Here is a 21635-nt window from a genome sequence, read left to right as displayed (position 1 = left end):
AGTTCCTACAGAGTCCACTCAACATCGCCAAGAATCTGCAGAAACAAAAATGAGTCAGTGAGGGAATTACAAATATAGCTGCTGTTGGGAAAAGACAGACTCCACTTGCTCATCTCTTTATTGGATCTTTGTCTGTAGGCTGCCTCTGTTTCCATCATGTTCAAGGTCCCTTTCCTCTACTTCCAGGTATTTTAAAGCCCTGAACTCTCCTTGGGGGGCACCTGCATCTCTGCCACCCTGGCTCCCCTCTGACCTGTCAGCAGCACAGCTCATCCTGTTCTGCTACACCCATTGGTTCCTACAAACTCACTAGCAAAGCCAGCAAGGTCTTCTCCTTTCTCCAACCCTGTGCTTTTATTGCAGCAAGCCTTGCACCTACTCTGGTCTCCAGGAGGTGCCAGTTCATTAACATGCCAGGCCTGATTCAGTTTACATTTATAAATAATTTAGATGACTATGTACTTTCACCAAGGTAAGAAGGTTTCTACCACAAACTGCACTGATGGCAGCATTACAGAGATGATCTGTGGGTCTCGCTCCAATGGGGCTTTTACAACAGATGTTTTCATTAATGTTTTGAAAAGTAAAAGAAACCTTAAACTCAGATGCTCAAAATAAATAACCTTTTCTTATCAATGTAATTGTGTAAAACAAGAAAACTTCTCTCCTATTAAAATTCTTTTTTTTTTTTTAACCAGTCCAGCCTGGTGTACAAGAAGGGCCTGTAATAACAATTTTTGTTGTCAGTCTTCTTTGGCAAGGAAGCTATTTTTCTCTTCAGTTAATGATGCTCTGGAAACAAGGCTGTACAATTTATATCCTTACATAGTGACAGATCGGTCAGTTCAGCTGACAGAGCTTTACAAGATGCTCCTCTGCTGCTACTCAGCACTGACTGATATTTTTATAGTTTCCTTTGAAGGCTCAAATGTTTCTTGTCTATCTAAGAAGAAAGGTTGCCTAAGGGTAACCAAGCTGAAAAGCATGGGGTTTACTGACCAGGACATTCTGAGTAATATCGGGTGCAGTGTTCTTTTCTTCAAGGAATGCTGTTTCCAGTAATACCTTCACATGATTTTCCTGCTCAAAAACTTTAGAAAAACAAACTCAAGAACTATTCTTTAATTGAACTAAAGAGTAAAGCCTGCCCGTGACTTTTTGGGAGAAAAAAAATTAAGAAAATGAAACAAAATATGAAAAGCAACCTTTTTGGTTCACAGTGGGATAATTAAATACCAATATACTTTGTCAGAAGAAATTCCTTAATTTTATTTACCAAAAAAGAATACTCAAACTACTTTGCAAGAACTTATTAGAGTCAAGAGATACTTTCAAGAGATTTTTGGTGTCTTTTAATCTGAACTTTAAAGAACATGATGAAACTCTCATTATGGTAACAGAGGCATTTTTTACCCAGGGAAGTTTACACAAGCCACAGCTCCAGTTACAGTAACCCTACCTCAGATCCCAGTTTAGAAGTCCCCTAGTCCTCACCAATAGAGAGAAATACCAGATTGGAACAGCACACTTAAGATGTTCTCTGAAATAAAGGACAAACATATGTACATGCCCTGACCCAAGGAGGCTTTTTACCAGTTCCACTAATCTCTAGACCTTGGTGCGCATAATGTGACTGCTGCAACTTGATTCCCCCAGATAATTATAAATCCAGAAAAGATCATCATAAAATTCATGGGCAGGACCCAAGACTACTCATGTTTGTCAATCTTTTTTATGTTCTTTGTTGTTATGTTTTACAGCTGCAAAGCAATAATTAGAGAAAAATGAAGGTCTGTATAACAAGAAGAATTTTTCCACTGAAACTTGCTCAGCTGGTTCTTATATTTTTCACTTTTAGAGCACATTGGTTGTTCTTTCTTAAAGGTCAACAAAACGAAAAAGCTGAGCATGTAGCAGAACATTTCCGTAGCTTGCAATGATTCCTGCCAAGATGAAACACAAACCTGGGCTCACCTTTTCATTCTTCTCCTTGAGCAGATCACCAGCTGTTGTCTCCGAGAAAACGTGCATCCTAAAGGGATGTCCAGCTCCTGCCTTGCAAGCTTTACGTTTTTTAACATGATGTTTTACAGTTGAATTATGAATTATTAATGTTTTCACCCTCTCTACCAGTGGTCCTACAAGTTTCTGTAGTCCAGAAACACTTTGTTCAAGTCCATCTAGCCTTTTAACCTGCTGCTCTGCCTTCTTGTTTATATCAGAAAGAGATTTTTTCATTTTAAGGCAAAGTCTCTTCACTTCATTATTTTTCATTTTTTTGTTTCTCTCCATCCTCGATCCAGGTTCAGATGTTTCTGCCTTTACCATCTCCATGTCTTTTTCGATGCAACAGATTTCTTGGGAAACACTGTTAAGCTTCTTAAGGACATTCTCTTGCAGAGTCAACAATTTATCAATTTTCTCTTCAAGGGAGGCAAACTTCACATCCATGATGTTGACACTTTCAGATGTGCTGACATCACTTCTCTCAGCATGAAGAGTTTGAGGAGGTTCCATTCCATTACCTGGCCCTTGGTTTTGCAAAGTGTTTGGATCAAATATTTTGGCCAGGTTGTTGACCATAGTCGTAGAAGAGCTCTGCCTGCTGGATGTGGTCATTTTGCTGGTTTGGGTATGGGAAGGAAATGCTCTGATGATCAGCTGCTTGAGGACAATATCAGTTGCAAGGGCTTTCCATCCAGGCTGCTCAGATATACAGCCAAGTTTGGCAACTCCAGCACAACTAATTTATAAACTACTCTCATGTATTTGACTAAAACAGAGAAAAGAGCAAATTATTTAACAAAAAATGCCTTTCATCCATTCTTTTCTTTACGTATATATATAATATATATCTATCTACTTCCAAATGAAGTGAATATAGAGATGCATATCCTAAATGCACTCGGTTCAGTGACATGCAGGTCACTGCCCTAGCAAGGTCCATGCCCTAGCAAGGACCAAACTATTTGCACTCCAATGGCATTTGACAGCAAAAAGGCTACACGACACATGAGAAGTCATTAAGGGGAGATAGACTTTGGCAATGGTGCTGTTGCTTTTCAAAAGCCTAGTATGTAATGTAATCCCCTCTCTGAAGAGAATAAGGGTCCTTACAGGGAACTTGAATGTGGCTGCTTGAAATTGCTATGTTTTAAGGTAAACTTTTCAAATGAAAACTTCTATGCCTCAAAAAGCCTATTATGCCAGGCAGGAAGTCAACAGAGTGGTTAAAAAATAAATACATTAAAGAAAATAAAACAAGAAGGAGATGCTGGAATGCAAGTATTTTGGAAAAAAATATCAAAGCCTTTTTATCTCTCCTGTGTCTCAGCTACCACGTAGCCAGCTCTATATGCACAAGTAATTAGCTCCATAGCTTATATCTTCATTTAGTTCTGTATTTATTAAGGCTGTTCTAATTTGCCACAAATTAAGAAGTTTATGTTTTACTATGATCTGGTCATCCAAATACCAAAATGGAACATTTGATAGAGATTCAGCTCTTTTCTTTATTTGCCTGAGAGTAAATATCTCATGATCAGTGATTAATATTCCTAACTCAGACATTATATTTAAGTTTTGCTTTTGCAAAAGACTTCTGTTTCTTTCAGAAAGACAACGTTGGACAAAAAAGAAATTTCATTACTGGTAACAGGCTTCCCCTAAGGGTAGGTCTGAATCATTGAACACCTTTCGTATTGGTTATAAAAATGAAAACAGAATATAAAGAAAGAATAAAACGAGAATTTCTCATCTCAAGTCAGCTATACTCCATAGGAGGAAGAAATAAATCAGTACTGATCAGTTTGATGGACACAGGCTGCCTCTGAAACATAAAGAAACAGCTACCTTGGCAAATGACTGTCATAGATTGACCACACATAGGTCAGTCTGCACTGTTGCCACATGTTTTATAGAAATAAACACATAAAGTTGGCCAGCTGGTTGACAAACAGCCAGACTGTTGTCCTGCTCAAAGGATCAAGAGCTTCTTTTGGGATCCCTGTGAACCATTTCTCTTGCCAACCTCAGTTTCTCCATCCTTTAAACAGGGAGCATGAGGGATAATTTGGTAAGGGACAGAATGAGTTCTGAATACACACTAAACAGTCTTTCAAACACACTTCTAACACACTAAATAGTCTTTCAAAATTACATGGTCTTCTCTTCAATTTTAGGTGCCAAACATGTCTTTTAGAGTCAGTCACAGCTGAAGTTTCCAAAAGCTTCCAAAGGCATTCTCCCACAATCATTTGTGACTCAACATGTAGTCAGTGTTGATAAGGATAAGCTAATTCAGGAGCGTGTTCTCCGGTTACTGCAGGTTCATAAGTACATTTGTCACCTCCTGGGATCAGCATGTTACTGCAACTGAAAGTGAACTTTGTTCATGCATGACCCTAAAATATGGATTGAAATCTCTTCTTTAAATAACAGACATTACCAAGAGGTAATCATGTGTTACCATGCACAGCATATTCACTGAGAAGGTTAATTTTTTTTAAAATAGGAAACGGGATTAAAAAAACCTAACTATTTAAAGATCTCTATTTCATGAAAAGAAAAATATACAGGACAGCAGTTAAAAAAGAGGAAGTAATAACAAAGCAAAGAATATCACATCAGTTCCAGCAAAGTAGTTTTGTTTGAAGCCCTTTTTGTTATATGCTAGAAATATGAATTAAACTCTCCTGACAGTTTCATATCTGTAGAAGCCCCTGCTGGACACAAACTTCCAGAAGATGCATTTGCATGTCAGTTAACTGGCCAGATTTGAAAAGCCATTTATCTTGGATGAAACATCCCTGCAGGAGTTCACAGTCAGCTTCCCCCTCTCCTCTGCCCTCCCTGCACACACAGAAAAAAGGTAAAAGGTTTATTAGATCTTGCCACCCATTCAGCTAGGACTCCTGGTGTGGGGAGTTTCATAGGCAAAGACTGTTAAGTACAAGGTTCCTATTCAAAAGGAACAATTTGCTAAATCAAGAAATTATTAAAAGAAATAAAGAAAAGGACATACAGATAGCAATGGTAAAATCCTGAGTTATATTACTGTGCACAGCCACATATGTTAAACATTTAAATCTCCTAACAGTTGCCCAGGGAAATACTATGTGAAATACCTCAAACCAGTACTATAAACACTAATAAAAATTTTAAACTCTGTGAGGTAAGATCCTATTATCAAGTATCATCTGTAAAGTCCTACTGATTTAATATTTTACCATGACATACAGTGAAAGGGTAGAAAGCAAACTATATAAATGCTTCATTAAAAGCTCATCAGTATGTTAGCAGCTAAAGTATGTCTGAAGCTGAAATGAACTGGAAGAGAGAATTGCTATGTAGGGTCTTAAAAATACGAATAAATGAAAGAAAACTAACATCAGCTTGCTTTGTAGGCTCAGAAAGCTCTTGTCAGTAACTTCTTCACAGCTGGGAATCTGTGATCCCTGCCTCTTGGTCTGTAAACCAGAAATAACCTTACATATCCAGATGCTTTTCAGGAGTTCAGTGAAAATTAATTACTTAAGGGAAATTGTTCTGTAAAAAATAGTGTGATTTAAAGTATTTGAAAATTTCCTTCTTAATGCTGTGAGTTATTACTGCTACATTATGAAATTCAATAATACTATATGTAAATAATTCAAGCCATTTCTAACAAACAAATAGCTGAATGCAGTTTTTCTAGTGACTAAGATAATCTCTTGGCACCTGTACCTATCATTAATGCACAAAATCAGCTCATATAACAGCATTCTTATTTTCATCTCACAAATTTTAGTGATGACTGATCACTGGATTAGCACAGCACCAAAGATGCTCAAAAGTCTTTTGGAAACTAAGGGTGTGAGCTGCAGGAATGATTACCTTACATGAATTGAAAACAAAGAAACACAACTGATTGAGATACATTAGAAAGAAAGCAATTCCACTAGTTTTAATGATTCCCCACGTTCCCAATATTGCATAATACTGTAATTCAGAATATTAACACTAGGCTGCTGCACCGTGGGAATGGCAATGTCAGTTCAAAGGCTGCCATTGAATCCTGGGAATTTTTGCACACAGGTGTAACAAACACCTGCTAATCAACTGAGAAAATGTATGGTATTTGATAATCTGCCACACAGCTTAATTTCTTTTATACAATGATGATGAATTCTTTTGAGCAGCTTTTACATAAAAGAAAAATTAACCTGTCGTTCTCTTCAAGATCAGTTGGAAAAAGCCTTAAAGCAGCATATACAATTTTCCAAGTGTCATGGCACTGAAAATTTGGAAGAAATATCAATGAAGCACCAATGGATACATTGCTCCTACTGTGGCTTTCATATTTTTAACATATCTGCAGATATGATACAGTGAGCCTGCAAGAGATGCCATAGAACTTTGTACCTTATGTATAGGTATAGTTAAACTGGCTATTGGTGAAGATTGGACAGACTGGAGAAGTAAAGTTTTCCTTCTGATTTCCCTCTAGAACTCAATTTCAGCCAGTCTTATTTTCTCTGCACAACAAATATGGAAAGCTGGCTAGCATTAGGAAATTATCCCAGCATAGCTATTTGCTCCCTAGCTCTATTAGCTGCCTGTTATCCTCCAGCTCAGAGATGCCCTGACCAAGCTTTTAGCACATTCTGCCCCAAAGCCTGTAAAAAGCAGGAAGACCTCAGTTCCACAGTGTTTGGATCTCAGTCTCACAGACATTAGAGAAAAAAAAAAAGAAAAAAAAATCATTGCCCAAAATATCCAAACAGTTTCTAATTAGTAAAAGTTGTAAAAATATGTAATATTTGTGTTCTTTTAATTTCACATGAAAATTTTTCAGTCCAAAGAATGTCTGCTTTCTGCTTAAAAAAGTTGTTCACTAAATTTTCATCAATTCTTGGTCCTCTGATCATACAGCTGAGCTGTTATCTACCCTGCCTTACCTTATCTTGTTCTACTGGACCCATATTGTCAGGAGTTACTCTCTCCCTCCATGCTTTTTTAGACTGAGTCTTCTCAATTAAGTTCAGCTCAGTTCCTTACTTTTCCTAACAATTAAAGGTCCAAACAAAGTACCTCATAAATTTAGGTCTGCTGGCATCAAACATAATAAACAAGAGCACAGTGGAAATGTTTTACTTGTAGAATCTTATTCCAACTTTTTGGGGCTGTAAGCCATGTATCAGGATATGCCATATTTTGTGGACAACTGCTACAACTGAACTTTATCTGGAGAATATGGTACACATTCATCAATATTGAGTTGTTCTAAACAAGGTATCTCCAAAACTCTCAAGTCCAATTTAATATTTAACTGCAATGGAGGACTGGGGTGTTTTTCCCTCAGAAATAACATGGGGCCACCTGCCATGCATGAGTTTGCAGCACATGTGAGATGCACACTCCACATTCCAGCCATTCCTCACTCGTGTTTTCCTGACATTTCTGTACCTGTGCCCTGGCAAAGACTGGGTTTACATAGGGAATATATGAAGGGGAGTGGGCTGCAGGTATGTGAACAATTAGCTCTGATTGACTTTCTGAGTTTTCCAAAAATACTATCTAAATTTCCCTTGGTGCAATTGAAGTTGATTTCTTCCTGTATCATCTATACATGACTAGAAAAATCTGTTCTCTTCTCTTTTGCAAATACATTTAATGTATTTGAAGTTTATTATTGCATTTCCCTCTGAGTGTTCTCTCGAATATATAGCTACATTGCACACAAAAACATTTTATCATTTCCTAGAAATGATCAGCATTGAGAAAAATGGGGGGATTTTTTTCTTGAGTATTTTTCTGAAGAAGCTGCCTTCCTAGATGAAAAGAAAACAATATATTCTGTGTTTGTGGATTTTTAATAAATTCATGTGTGAAAATGGTACAAGCTTACATGTTATACTGTATCTCCCAGAAAACAATGTAAGATTTTGCTTTCCTGAGAATATATGAATCTTCTTTTCTATTAAAAAAAAATTTGCTTAAATATTTAAAATAAAACCTCTGGATAGAGAAAAGAAAAACTTCATAAACATACAGCAGGATGCTTTTCAGGATCCCACATAACAAAATTACTACCCATTGTTTTATATTTCAATGAGTTAAAATAATTGTAGAAAATTGTAGAAAATTTGTAGATAATCCTTCTTTGGAAGATTATCTACAATTACCTTATTTTTCTGCTGACTTCCCATTTATTTTTATTCTTTTAAATGTCTACTTCATGCCTTATATATCCTTGCTCTACATATCTGGAACTTTCGTATTCTTCTTCCTTCCTTAAAATTAATTCTCTCTCGTCATCCTGACTACTGTTTCATCTTCAGCTTTTATCCTATGGTTGATCTGAATTCACTTAATGAAAACTCATTCATAAATTAAGAAAAGTCAGGGAATATTTGTTACCCTACTTTTATGAATTTTAGTTCAAATTTATTATTCTAATTATCTATCTTCTACAGATTAAAAGAAATACCAAACAACCAAGAAACCACACCTTTTTCTGAAATTCTGATCAAGAGAAATGCAGACTTTGTTCTCAGATTTTTTCCAGCAATGCATATTTTGTGGTTGGACTGGCTACAGCACACATAGCAGAGGAGTTCCAATAGTATCTTTTATTTCTGAATCACCAATTGTGTTTTAGAGATAAATCATATCTTTGTATTTTTCCCTATAGTGATAGTGGTCATAAACTGTAGACATCCATAGCAAAAAAGCCTGTCTTCTTTAATAATTTGCAAATAAGGTGTTTTGAAGAAGACCTTTATATCATGCACAGAATATTTATGTAGAAGTCTCAGTAAGATCCATATCTTCATATGCCTCATAGAAGGAACATCTTGAGAGTTTGGGAAAGAGTTAAATCACTATCCAAAATACTCAAAGATTTCCATGTGCTAGTCACAAAGCTGAGAATGTCTGTACACAGAAATGCATGTGGGAGCTAAAGCACTTCTGCTCTTTCTCTAGTGCACAAAAACATCTCCCTAAGAAACAGTATAAGCTTACAGCTGCCCAGCTCTGAAACAGATTAGAAAGCAAGCATGAAAGCTATGAACCAGATTCAGAAAGTCATGCTGTTTGCTGAAAGATCACAGATGTCCCTGATGGTAGAACAGAAAAAACATTCTCTTCCCTCTGCCCCCATTCCTCCCACCCTTCCCAATCAAAAAAGATCCATCAGGATAGATGAGGAAATTGATCTGAAAGGATCTATTTCTACAATCAGCAGTCATGTTGGACTGCTTCACCATGGGGGCTGAAATAACTGCATGCCGAAGATGAAGTGACATACTGTATCATAAGTGATACACCTTTATGGCTTCTCTGGGGTCTGCCCAAAACACTTGTCTGCAGCTCTGCTTAGGGTCAGAAAAGGAAACAGCTTCATACAGTGCAGGAGCACACAGCAAGAAAAGTCTGGCACTGAACTTCATGAGGTAGGACTAGGGAATTTACTGCTCCACAGGGCTCTCCGCACACAACTACTCTACGACCTGTTAATTAATTATGAATTCTGACTTCCTTTACTCTAATAACTCTGGTAACTAAGTACCCTGGAATATCCTAGGGATAATGATGAGAGAAAGCTCCTGAAACAAACTACAGAGAGATCCCAACACACTTCAGTGATCAATCTGCAGATGTCTAGTACTGGTCTTTCAGATATCCTACAACCTTCAAATTTTAAGCCTCTCCGTGAGCATTTATGTGACCAACATTTACAGAAAAATAAATGTTAATTGACCAGTATAGCCTTCTGTAGAAAATATCTTTGAAGATGAAAATGATAACAGAAGGCACTATCCATGTTTTGGGGGGAAAATCTCTTGTAGTCTGGAACTCTGCAGATCTCCTTCATATGGAAAAGCACTTGCACAGAAAACATTGTGTAGCTGCAGGTTGCACGGTGCAGCATGTATCCAGGTCAAGAACAACTAACTCATACATGGCATCCCAGTGTTAATGGGTTTCTTTGGATGAATAAGAGCTGCACAGCACATAAAAGCCACCAAAATCAGCATCTTTCTGCTTAACAGCCAAAGTTCAAAGCACTTTGCCATCAAAGTGCACAGTGTTCTTTCACTGAGGGTTGGTCTCCACTATCATCTCCTGCTGTCAAGATATCACATCAAGAGTCTCACCTTTGCTTAGCTGTCCCCAATTAACTACACTAAAAACAAAACAAACCTCAAAACCCAGAGTTTCTTGAGGCTGAAAAATACTGTGTGATAAATTACCCATTAATAGCCTAAAACTCTATTTCCAGGAAGCCTGTTTAAAGGAAAATTCCTGACTTTCTGAGGCTAAAGCAGAGGTGTCATAACTCTGAAACAGAGCAATGAAAGAAGTACTGTCTCCAGGTGCAGCAGGAGCTATACCTCATTTCATCTGGTGGGTAGGCTGGTTAAAATCTTTGGTTTCAATCCAAAACTTTCTGGCAGCTAGCATCCTGTATTAAAATTTATAAACTACAAAAGGCCTTTTCTTACAAAAAAGTTAATTCAGGATGGATAGGCTGAAAAGACTTGAAAGGGACAGTCATCAGAAGTGGTTATATGGAAAACTGGATGTAAGTTACACCTTTTGCTCTACCAGAACATACTAAAAATACAGTAAATGCAATTTCAGTGAGACAGGGAAACTGTACTGATTAAAAGATCTTTAAAAGAGCTGCGGAGAAGAGCCCCAGAGCTGCCTCTCCTGTTGGGAGGTAGAAGTTTAAAAAAAGTATGTATTATCCTCTCCAGAAGAAACACATTGATAGCTCAGCTTTCTTCAAGCTGCAAAACTTACCTACTGTCCAGCACAAAATAGCAGGGCCCTGGTCAGAAACAGTGGGCATCCTCTGGGGTGACTGCCCACTCATCAGGCAGAGCAAACAAGACCCATGTGTGCCTCCGGCTGTCACTCTGTGATCAGCTGGCTTTACAAACTTACAATGCAAAGGCAATCATCTTCTGATATCCTCAGAGTCAACCCACATTCTCTGCTATAAGAACACCCCAAAAGATAACACTACCAGGCTAGTGAAGATGCCAGGGAGGCAAAGAGGGGAATGCAGTGTTCTCATGAATGACTACTGATTTGTTTTCACTCATGGTGGTTTCATCCCTGCTGCCTTCTACTGTGAGACCAGCTATAGCAGTGCAGAAGTGGGAAGGAAATTTTATGGATTTTTGCTTGTTTGTTTCTTTAGAATAACAGTAAACACTACCCACAGCTACTACTAGCCCAATTCTGTACCATACACTTACTGCACCAAAAAAAAAAAAGGGAATTCTCTCCCTCTATAAGCAAGCCAGGGCTCACTAGTTATTTATCCAGGCAGACTCTGCTGAAGCAAACATTTTTTTACCAGTATGACTGCAACCAGATTTGGAATTAAACAGACTTCAACTAAGTAAATCAGCATAAAAAGCTACTTACAGAAAATGCCTCTAATCATCTCTTGAAAATCTAGCATCAGAAAAAGGGAAATAAATGGCACATTCATATTAGGCATGGATGTCAGAATCCAGGACTGTGTAGAAGCAAAAAGAAAAAGCACCATAAGATGCATATAGTGGCAACCAGTGTTTTCAGAAAAGGGGCAATTTGAGCTTATTTTATCTGCAGGGTTGACTAATTCTGGTGAATGTTGATATTTTAACAGATTGTAACCTGACCCTGGCAAGTTTCCATAGCATTACTTTCTGGTTTAGGGATGAAGAATTCAAAGGAAGGGTGTTACCTAAAATTTAGCTTCTGATCCATATTAAAAAGCCCTAAAATAAGGAATCTAAGCATTAAAGTATGTCTCCCCTTTGATCTATTTGTTTTATATCAATACAAGCTGCCCACTCTGCTCAATTTCATGACAGACTAAATGGACATGAGGTAAATAAAGGTTACAGAAATCTTTTTCCTTGTCTTCCTGTCTTGCCCAGGCTGCACATGCTAATACCATTTTGCACTAGTGGATATTTTCAGCAACAGAAATGCCTTTTAGCTACATGTCTTCTCTTTTAGCTGTTTTCACCCCTAAAGTGTTTCATTCAAAAATGAAACATGGCAAGTTCCCAGCCTTACAGCAGAACTTCGAAAGCCATCAAAATCATCACCTATTTTTGTCTCCTTTAAACCCCACATATTTAAACTAAATGATTATTCCAGATGCCCAGCCACCTGGCTGCAAAGATTAGCCACATTTAGTGCCCAACCAAAGACATTCAGCAAATTAGGAATATCAACAGCTGTTACAGAGACTCTGCATGTCACTTCTTCAATTTTGCATTACATGGTGAGTTCTAAAAAGTTCTCTGGTAGCTGGCAGGACACTGATATACAAAGCAAGATGAGATTCCCCAAATATCTTGTATAATAAAGCTTTTTTGTTTTAATTTGTCAGGTTTTGTTCAGCTTGAAAACTTCTGATATCAGTCTTGGCCTTATTGTTGTGAGAAATTTCAAATTAAATTATTTTCAAGAAAAACCAAAATTTTAAAGATGTTTACTAAATGTGTAGATGTGTACTAAATATATTCTTATGATCATTTACACAAAATCTGAAGAGAGGACTCTTGCTGCCAAGTATTTGCCTTAGCTAGAGGATGAGGATTTTCCTGGCAGACGCAGGGAGTTTGAGTAGGATTTACCTTGCAGATGCTTCTTTCACCTTCAAGAACCCACAGTGGCCCTGGCAAATGGATCCTTGATATCTTTTCTTCCCATGCTTTCACTTCTGTCTATGACACCCTTTAGGCATGCTAGAGTAAATCAAGAATTGTTTAAATGGAGCAAAGTATCACAAGGAAGAATGTACTAAATAAGAAGAAACAAAAGTTCTGAAAGTCAAGCTGTTGTAAACAGGCTTCTGTTTACCATCCAGGAAGGTCCCAAAAAAGTACTATGCATCCAGATGTTAAGATAGTCTATAAGAATTGGGGGAGAAACTCTGAGGCTGCACCTTTGCCAATTTTCAACTTCAAGTGCTTTTCTTGGGAAGCACTGTTCCTTAAGGCAGGCCAGCAATGAAATAACAGCTGTGTCATTCAGGAAAGAAGAGCTAAGGTTTTATTTTCTGGTAATCTGCAGGAAATCTCCTTTCAAAGGTCAGTATGGGTATCTCATGTGTACAGTGACTCAAAGTACACAGAGTTGGATCACAGTGCCCACAACTGAAACAACTATTTCCCCACCTTAATGCACAGGTTAAAATCATAAAAGATTTAAACTTTGTGCCAACTAGCTAAGCAAAAACCGCACTTCCCTTGCCCAGCTGTAGCTTTTCCCAGACAGAAGGTTTTTTTGGTAGAAATTTTATCAACATGTAACACTGGATAAATCTGCAAGGGAGTTTGAGTAAATAATAACATGCACCAGCGTTACAGAAGTTGGCTAATTAAACAGAGGATGGTCTTACTCATTCATTAATATTCCTGAATATTAATGAGTTTCAGCCTGTAAATACTGAGGAAATGCTTTTTAGGAAAAAATATTTTATTAGTTCTCTGCCTGCTGAGAAGCCTCACCACATTTTATCACTTCCACCCTTGCAGTCCTACCTCTTAAATCCCTGATTTCATACAACTATCAAAGTCTAGTCTTTCTTATTTCTTCCATAAAGTCTGATGCAGTCTTACATTGGACTTTAAAGAACTCAGTAGTCAGGACTATTAAGTTAGAGTCCAAAAAAAAGCCTTGTGTTAACAGAACGGCTTAAGCTAGATCACAAGTGCTGAAGGCCAGATATTTTCTCTCAGTGAGTACAGAAGAACCAAACCAATGAACTCAGTCTGTCTACTGAAGCTCAGCAGTTGTATCACTCCTTTGCCAAAATGCACACATTGTGCTTTTTCTGTTGTCACCTGCTCTGCTACAGTGCACACCTGCAGGCCACCAAAGTGGAGGCTTTAAGCCTTTGCTTGGTCCTTGCTGTGGGATACAGTATTAGTTTTATGAGGATGATTTTAACACCAGAACTGAAGTATGAACCATTTAGGAGGGTCCATCCACAGAGGTGGCCAGAACAGGTGCAAGGTAACTTTTGCTGACAGTATTCATGTTTCAGTGTTTCGCCATCTGATGTCACCAGGTGCATCCAGAAGCATTTCTGACTGCTTTTTGAAAAGCCTTTGGGGAGAAGCCATGCCTGCTGTTCATGCTTACTGTGTGAACTTCAGAACTCCAAAGCCTTCTGGAGTGTTCAGGTGAGAACAACACTGTGCTGCTGTGTGATAAGAGTGGGAACCCTTCAGAAGCTGAAGAAAAGAGCATTCTGAATGAACAATTCATGCAGGACACCAGCAACGTGCACTGGTAAACAGGCCTAGATTCCTAGTGAAACGGGTGGTCAGAGCAGTGCTCTCCTAGGAATTTGTCCAGCAAAAAGAAAGAGAGGTGAGCAGTTTGTACCCTTACTTTTCCCCACTTGCTCCATGTAGTTGGCCCAATCACTATCTGGATGGGGGTGATGACATTTAGGCAGCATAGTTTTCTTGCACCTGTAACTTGTCCACTTCTGCATAAGAGGGGCTATAGGCTCTCTAAATTTGAATGGTTAAAATACAAAGAAACAGTAACCAGAAAAGTTAGGGCTCTTGTTGCATTGCACAAATGACCATAGTGAACATCCTATGCTATGAAAAGTATAATATTTAATAAACTTCACAAATAGGAAACTGACTTGAAAATACAGCAGAAGTAAGACAAACATTATACCTATGCAATACAAGAAATTTAACATTTCCTAGAAGCCAGGCCTTTTGCATTTATTGAAGTGCTTTCAGGCTAAATTGTTACGTATTTTTTGTATTGGAAAAAGGAAACATAACATTGCTTAGAATAGGTTAGTTGTATTTAGGTTAATGAAAGATCAGATCTGGATTCCTGAGTGTCTAGTGACCGCTTCAGGGACAGGGAAACACGAGAAGAGCAGTCATGTTATGAAACAAACTCTCCTCTTACCTCAAAGTCACTTTCCTCTCTTCTCCTGACCTATCCTCATTTGTTCCCTGTTTCTATTTACAGAACTCCATTAACGTTACACACTCTAATTTGATCACAAGTTTTTGGGTTCTATACAGAAACTCCCCTGGCCAATTTCCATGGCCTCTACACCATGGAAGGGCAGACTGAAAGATAAAAATGGTCCCTTCTCATTTCATGCAACTGATGAAAGCCTATGTTATAGGCCTTTTTACCTTTTAAACTCTGTAATATTTTTGGGGATCACAGATACAAGTAGCATCCTCTTTCTCTCTCCTATTTGAAAGGAAAGCAGAGATAGATAAAGCCTTACTGATACCCCTGTCTGGCTTTCCTCTTCTCCTCAGTAGGATAGCCAGCTATTACACCAGTTAAAGAAGAGTATAAACACAGGGGAAATGAAGATACAGAACCCGTAATATAACTCGAGTCATCTACAGATGTTTGGCCAAAGGCTGTCATTCTGTATAGTCAAGGGAGAAAAAAAAAGCAATGCCTGCAGGACAGTTCAACCCCAAATTATGAGATTATGATAGTAGACAAATGGAAAGCGGTGTCCTAAGTGGTATTGGTCTCCTTCCTGACTAAAGAAGGACTTTTTGTCCTTTGTTTCAAGGACTAGGGGCAGAGAAGACTAATCTCACCTTTTGCCCTCGCTACAACAAAGCTTAGAAAAAAGTCTGTCATCACAAAAACTTGAATCATGGCTTTCAGTATTGCTTATGTCTGTCCCTATCCTGGGGAAGAGCCAGCCTTGTAACCTTCCTTCTACTGCACTGTTGGGTTAGGCTCTAATGAAAGAGCACAAAGAAACAGGAGAGTTTCATTTCATTCTGAGTTCTCATCTCAGAACATCAAATAGTGGGGGTTTCATTTTGTGAGAAGATGTGGCAGATGGCATTTTCATCATTACTTCTATCATGTAAGTCATGAATGTTGCTTGGAAAAATGTCATCGGCAGAAATCATGGATTAAATCTTGTCCTAAGGGTAGGAAATATATGAGAACTGATCAGAAACCAAAAATTGTTTAATCACTCTGCTATACAACACAGATAATCAAAAGGGATTGTTCTTCTCAAAATACTTTTTCACTCTTTGGAAAGGCAATTTTCAGAACCTGGAAAAAATCCACAGTCTTTGGAAAGGTGGGGCAATTTCACAGAGCAATCTCACTTCACAATTAGGCTATGCTGTTAAGTTTTTTATTAGTCTGCTTAGCTGGTTTAATGGTTTCATAAAATAGTTAATTCCTCTCCCTGTTCTATTTCTTTCCCTCCCCTTTTTTTAAAAAGAAATTTACAGTTTCTAAGTAATCCTTATGCTTACTGAAGAGTCATATATACACCTGTAAGAAGTACCACAGCTCTAGAAAACCATGATTGCTATGACAAGATGACTGCCATTTCTCCCAGTGCAAGAGGATACAGACAATCAAAACAAAGCACTGCACATCAGTTTCAAATCAGAAACAATAGATTCTCACACTAATTACTAGTGGAGGAACTTACTGACACAGGAAATTGATGGGGTGGTGGAATAAGGGCAGATAAAAAGGCATTGGACAAAATTAGGAGAGTTGCATTAGAGGCAATAGCATGGAATAACTTCTGGCCATGGTCTGATCTCTGACTGAAGCTCAGAAGGTCTCCCTGGGTAAGAATCCATCTCATGTACCCCAGTTTTAGATAATGCTACTAGTCACCTGCAGCTGGGATGCCAGCCAAGCTCTAAATCAAAAATACTCACATGGAAAGCCCTGCTTTATAGCCTGTAAGCCTTTCTTTCTGCCACTAGAACATAGTGCTTGCACCTGGAAACATTTGGAAGCTTTGCCATGACCTCACTCACCTTTCTGCCTCTGGGATTCAATTTCGTGACTGATGCATTTTTTTTAACCTAAATTTTTCATCTGACACTATGGAAAATGAACTGTGATTATTCAGAGCACAAGCCTCTATTCCCTGACCAATTCATATGATCCAACATGAGAATTAAAAATAGTTGTCACTGGAGTCAACCAAAGAGTTTTGAAACAAAACACTGGAATGTGCTGGAAAATGATGGCTCATGAAAACAGAAGACTGATCAACACATGATGTGCTTTTCCAAGTAAAACTAGGGAAGAAGGCAGAGCAATACTTGCAACCCTACTGGAATGAAGCATGTCTATTTTCCACTTCAGTGCAGTTTTTCTTTTTCAGCCCTCTCTTCAAGGGTGTGAAATTACTACAATGAAATTCAAAACCTTATGAAATGAGTCAGATTATAAATTTCTTCGCAAACTAATTTCAGCTAGCTTGCTTAGTCAAAGGCTTTTTCTATCTTCTGGAAATGCACTGACAGAACTGAAATGTACTTACTGTGAAATAGACTCAACTAAGTTTGTCATAAAAAGACAATTTTACATAAAGCTGAAGGAAGCTAATTTTGGTTTTAGATGTTAGTCTGTGTTGAACACAGCATACAGAGTTAAGGCAGAGCATGAAACTTTGACAACAGGTAGAAGTGCTGGGATCTGCACTTTTTAAAAATATTTCCTGTTTATTTTCTCCTTTTAACCCTGCATCACAACTTCCTGCTATTTTCCTTAAAAAATGGCATTTTTTAACATCAACATCCTCATTCATTCATCCACAGTATCTGCAGAGCACAGCAAAATTCTTCAATTCGTTGGTTCTGCTGTACTAGTTGTTTCAAGTTTACTTTCAGTGGTAAACATGCCAGAATGGAGAACATCACCATATATCAAGTAGCTGTAATCAGGCAGATCAAGTACCAGTAATTTTCCTAATAGAGACCCAGTGTCAGAGATCAAGCATGAAGGCTCAGATGTCTGCATTGCCACTATCCAGAATCAAGTATCAGGGATCAGCACTGTTACCGCCAGGAATGAAGAGTCGTGTGGCAGAGCAGGGAGCAGATTCCACCCCAAACCTCAGTGGGGAGGCTGTGTCTCCACAGCTTCACCACTGGGAGTGGCCAAACATTGATTTGTTCATGCAGGTGTGTCTCTGGGCAGGCAGCACCTGCAATTCTGTGTGTGCAGCTAATCTTTTCAGACACTGGTAGTCATGCCTTGGGCTTCCTGCTCAGTGTATAAATACTTGTATGATTTCTTAAGGAATACACCCTGAATGCATGTAATGACTGGAAAACATCCCAAACTAGCATGGCAGGGCTCCTGAAGGGAGCTGAAGAAGCATGATTTCTTGAAAAGGTCCAGTTTCCTGGACCAAATTTCAAGGACTTGTCAGTGCACTCTTGCTCATACTATCAATATGCCCAGTGCTGTAAGACTTAGATGAAACTGTAGTAGAACATGAATTAAAAAAGAAAAATGGGAGAAAAAATAAACTAGGAATTTTTTTTTTTCATATTTAAAAAATTAAATATTTCCTCTTATTTGTATCTTGTTTCAGGTTCAGATTTTTGAGATCATGGGAAAATAACAGGGAACTAAAGTCAGTATTACTTGCTGTGAATCCCCCTAAGAAAGTTGTGTAATACCTTTCTGATTAATTTTCTCCCTTTTTTTTCAAACAGGGATAATACTACAGACACATCTTTCAGAGGATTCATAACATGCTGAGAGCTTTGAGATTGGAAGGAAGCATCAAGCCATGAAAATGCACAGACTGTTACTCTGAAAGCTCTCCACAGGAGTAACTTTAACAGTCATGGACATTATCAGAGCTGGAGTGGAGTGGATAAGCATTACACCAACAGAAAGAATAATTATGCCTCTTTTGAGTTAATGATAGTTAAAGTAAGCAGTCTCTTTTAACCTTTCCACTTTCTGAAGAAGAGCTCATATGATTGCCTACTGCTGTGGACACAAAGCCATGAGCAACATACAAAGAGACGTGATCCTTTGAAATCTTAATACATGATTCTAACTTAAATATTGAGGACCAGTCAGCCATCTGCACCTCTCAAACACATTATCACTGTGTTCATGTTGCTGTTCAGAAGTATTTTGTGCAAATCTGTTGAATCTTGTAACTTAGGTGTTTGGACATGACAGTACACCCACCATGAGCATGCTCTCTGCCTCTCACTAACTCCATGCACAGCAACCCTTAGGCTCTCAAAGTAAGAAGAAACATTCAAAGAATCATTGACTTAATCCACGTGCTAATACTAAATATGTGAAGGCTAAGTAGGGAGATCCTGGTAAGTTAGTCTGCCTAAGTTCACGACAGACTATTTGAGTACAATCGTTTTAAAATTTAGTGGGTTTGTTGTTTTGTTTTTTTTTTTTAATACTTAACAAAAGAATCTGAAGCAACAACATACAATGAAGAAAGACAGGTAGAAAGAAAAAAAAATAAAAATAAATCTATTCCCTCTTTCCTCTCTCCCCACCTTGCCTCCCAAACTAAGGGTAAATATAATTGTCATTTGAAACATGAAACCCTGCAAATGCCTTTACATTGCAAAGAGCTTCAGTGGCTTGTATCCCAGCTTTCCTTCATCCAAGGTGGGATAGATTGAAGTTTCTAAGGAATGCATCAGAAATTCTGTTTATAGTGATATCATTCATTCCTTATCTGAAAACACAAATCTTGTTTCTGCCCTGCTTCATCTTGAGCTGGGAAGTAATGTTGGTGCATGCAAGCAGCTTTACCTTTTTTTCTTAAGCTAATACACAAAGCCACAGATCTGTAGATTTTAAGATAGGATGGGCAGCTTATAACCATGTATTCTAATTCGTTTGCATTGGTCCATAAAGATTATCTTGTGATTCTCAAGAATCACCCAGAAAGCAATTCATTGTCAAGATGCCTACCACTGCTGAACCAAAAAAGGAAACACCATTGTCCTCAGGAAGCACTTCTGGAAAGTACTGGCACAAGTAGGTTCATGGAGAATATCCAAAACTATGGTTTGAAGCTCTGACACCTTTTGATAGTGCTTGGTATTAAGTCCTTGGCATATGAGCCATCTGTAAATCCCATCTATTATTAACAGGGATAAAGAAATATGACTGGAGCCATTTAAGGAACAGAAACAATTGTGGAGAGGTGGACTCATTATAGTTAGTATTCATATCACTAAACATCACTATTAGAAGGTCTCATAAGCCTCCAGGACTCATCATCATCTGCAGGTGCTCCAGTTCCCAGTTAGCTTTGATGTAAATGATTTATAAGCCAGAAGAGCAGAGCCAGCTACAGCCATTGCACCACTACATTTCATGTCATAGGTCTGAACCTTTGTCACTACAACACCTGCTGTTCTGCTGACAACTACAGTCTTCTAACTTTTCAAGCTGCTCTGACACCATCAGCATCTCTTCAGTGGTCCATGGTCTCAGAAAGGCATGAAACCTGATGTCTGTGTTCCACTGTCCAGAGATTACCAGTGAAACCTTACAGGGAGAGCAGCACATGCCTGCCACAGCAGAACTATCCATAGTTATGTCTATCACCAATTCTTCACCTCAACTCCAATCTGAGCCTTGCTTTTTTGCCAGCCTGGACAATGAGATGCATGGACTATTTTTATACATGTTTACTCCACAGCTATGAGAAATAAGCATTCAAATTCTGGGCATTTACAGGGTTCACTAGGAGCAGGCTACAGGGAGATTGCCAGGAAGCTAGGAAGCACCTTGCCAGCATGACACCCAGCCTCCCTCCCTACAGGATTTGAATATTTCCATATACAGAGTAAGCACTGCAGAAATGTGGTAAGCACACCCTTTTCTTTTACAATGACAACAGGATCTTTCACTATCAGTCACTGGGGTTGTGACAAAGGTACAGCAAATCTCTGTAAAAGAAATACAACAGCACCCAGCTGATCTGTTTGGGAAGAATTTAGAGAAGAGTCAGCTCAAACACAGTTAGTAGTAGAACATTTTGTACTCTTATCTTTTCAGTGAGCTGCTCTGCAGTGTTGTTTAAATGTTCAGTTTGTTTTCCAAATTGTAGACTATCCAGAGGAAGACAAGGCACTCCAACAACCTCTCAAATACCATCTCAGAAGTCCAAAGAAAGCCCATGAAAATGAAAGATCCATAATAATCAGCAAAACCTAGTTCAGAAAATCAGAAAACAAGGCTGTGCAAATTCTGAAACCTGATCTTCATGTTTGGGTTTTATTCTGTTTATCTAGATATTCCCAGGAAAAGGCAACTCCCAGTATAACCATATTGGCAGCTCAGAAGATGTCCACTCAAGTAATGCACATGTAGATTTACATTCACAGCAGGTGTCTCAGGCCTGCTGATTTCTGATCCCTTGCATGTCTAGCACAGAGCACATTTACTTGGTATATGAAGTACAAAAGAATGGAAATCATCTGGGAAAGGCAAGTGATTCCTGTGTCATATTAACCCCCAAAAATTTCCTCCCCACCCCTGTAAAACCACAAATTACCTTGACTGCTCTTTGTAGAATCCAGATCCATTTTCACTCCTGAAGATAGCTGTCTATTTTCTACAGGGAAAGGTCAGTAATGTTGAGAAGTAGAAGTAAAGAATGCAGGTTATTTCATGCTGCCCGTAGTATAGAAGCCAGTGCAGGCATAGACAAACATTCCTCTATTAAAATTGCTATGAAGGACTCTAAAGCAAAAAGGTATATTCTGCCTTGAAGAATATGGAAACATTTTCCCTTCACTCTCAATGGCACATTCCAGCATTATCAATTCCAAAAATCC

General features: G+C 38.3%; 1 protein-coding gene across 2 annotated transcripts in view; it reads right to left on the bottom strand.

Moving 5' to 3' along the window:
• MYLK4 (myosin light chain kinase family member 4) overlaps positions 1-21635 on the bottom strand; it is a 79303-nt gene that overhangs the window by 30018 nt on the left and 27650 nt on the right. The window contains exon 1 of one of the 2 annotated variants that reach the window (XM_056485732.1): positions 1975-2646. The exons of the other annotated variant lie outside the window; for it this stretch is intronic. Coding sequence (XP_056341707.1) covers positions 1975-2619 — 645 coding nt within the window. The 5' untranslated portion in view covers positions 2620-2646. Of the gene's footprint in view, positions 1-1974; positions 2647-21635 lie in introns of those variants that run through there. 2 annotated transcript variants of the gene reach the window in all.

This window comes from Oenanthe melanoleuca, chromosome 2 (genome assembly GCF_029582105.1).
Source record: "Oenanthe melanoleuca isolate GR-GAL-2019-014 chromosome 2, OMel1.0, whole genome shotgun sequence".
Taxonomy (NCBI): domain Eukaryota; kingdom Metazoa; phylum Chordata; class Aves; order Passeriformes; family Muscicapidae; genus Oenanthe; species Oenanthe melanoleuca.
Note: the sequence above shows the minus strand (reverse complement) of the source record. Positions and strands in the feature narration are given on the sequence as shown.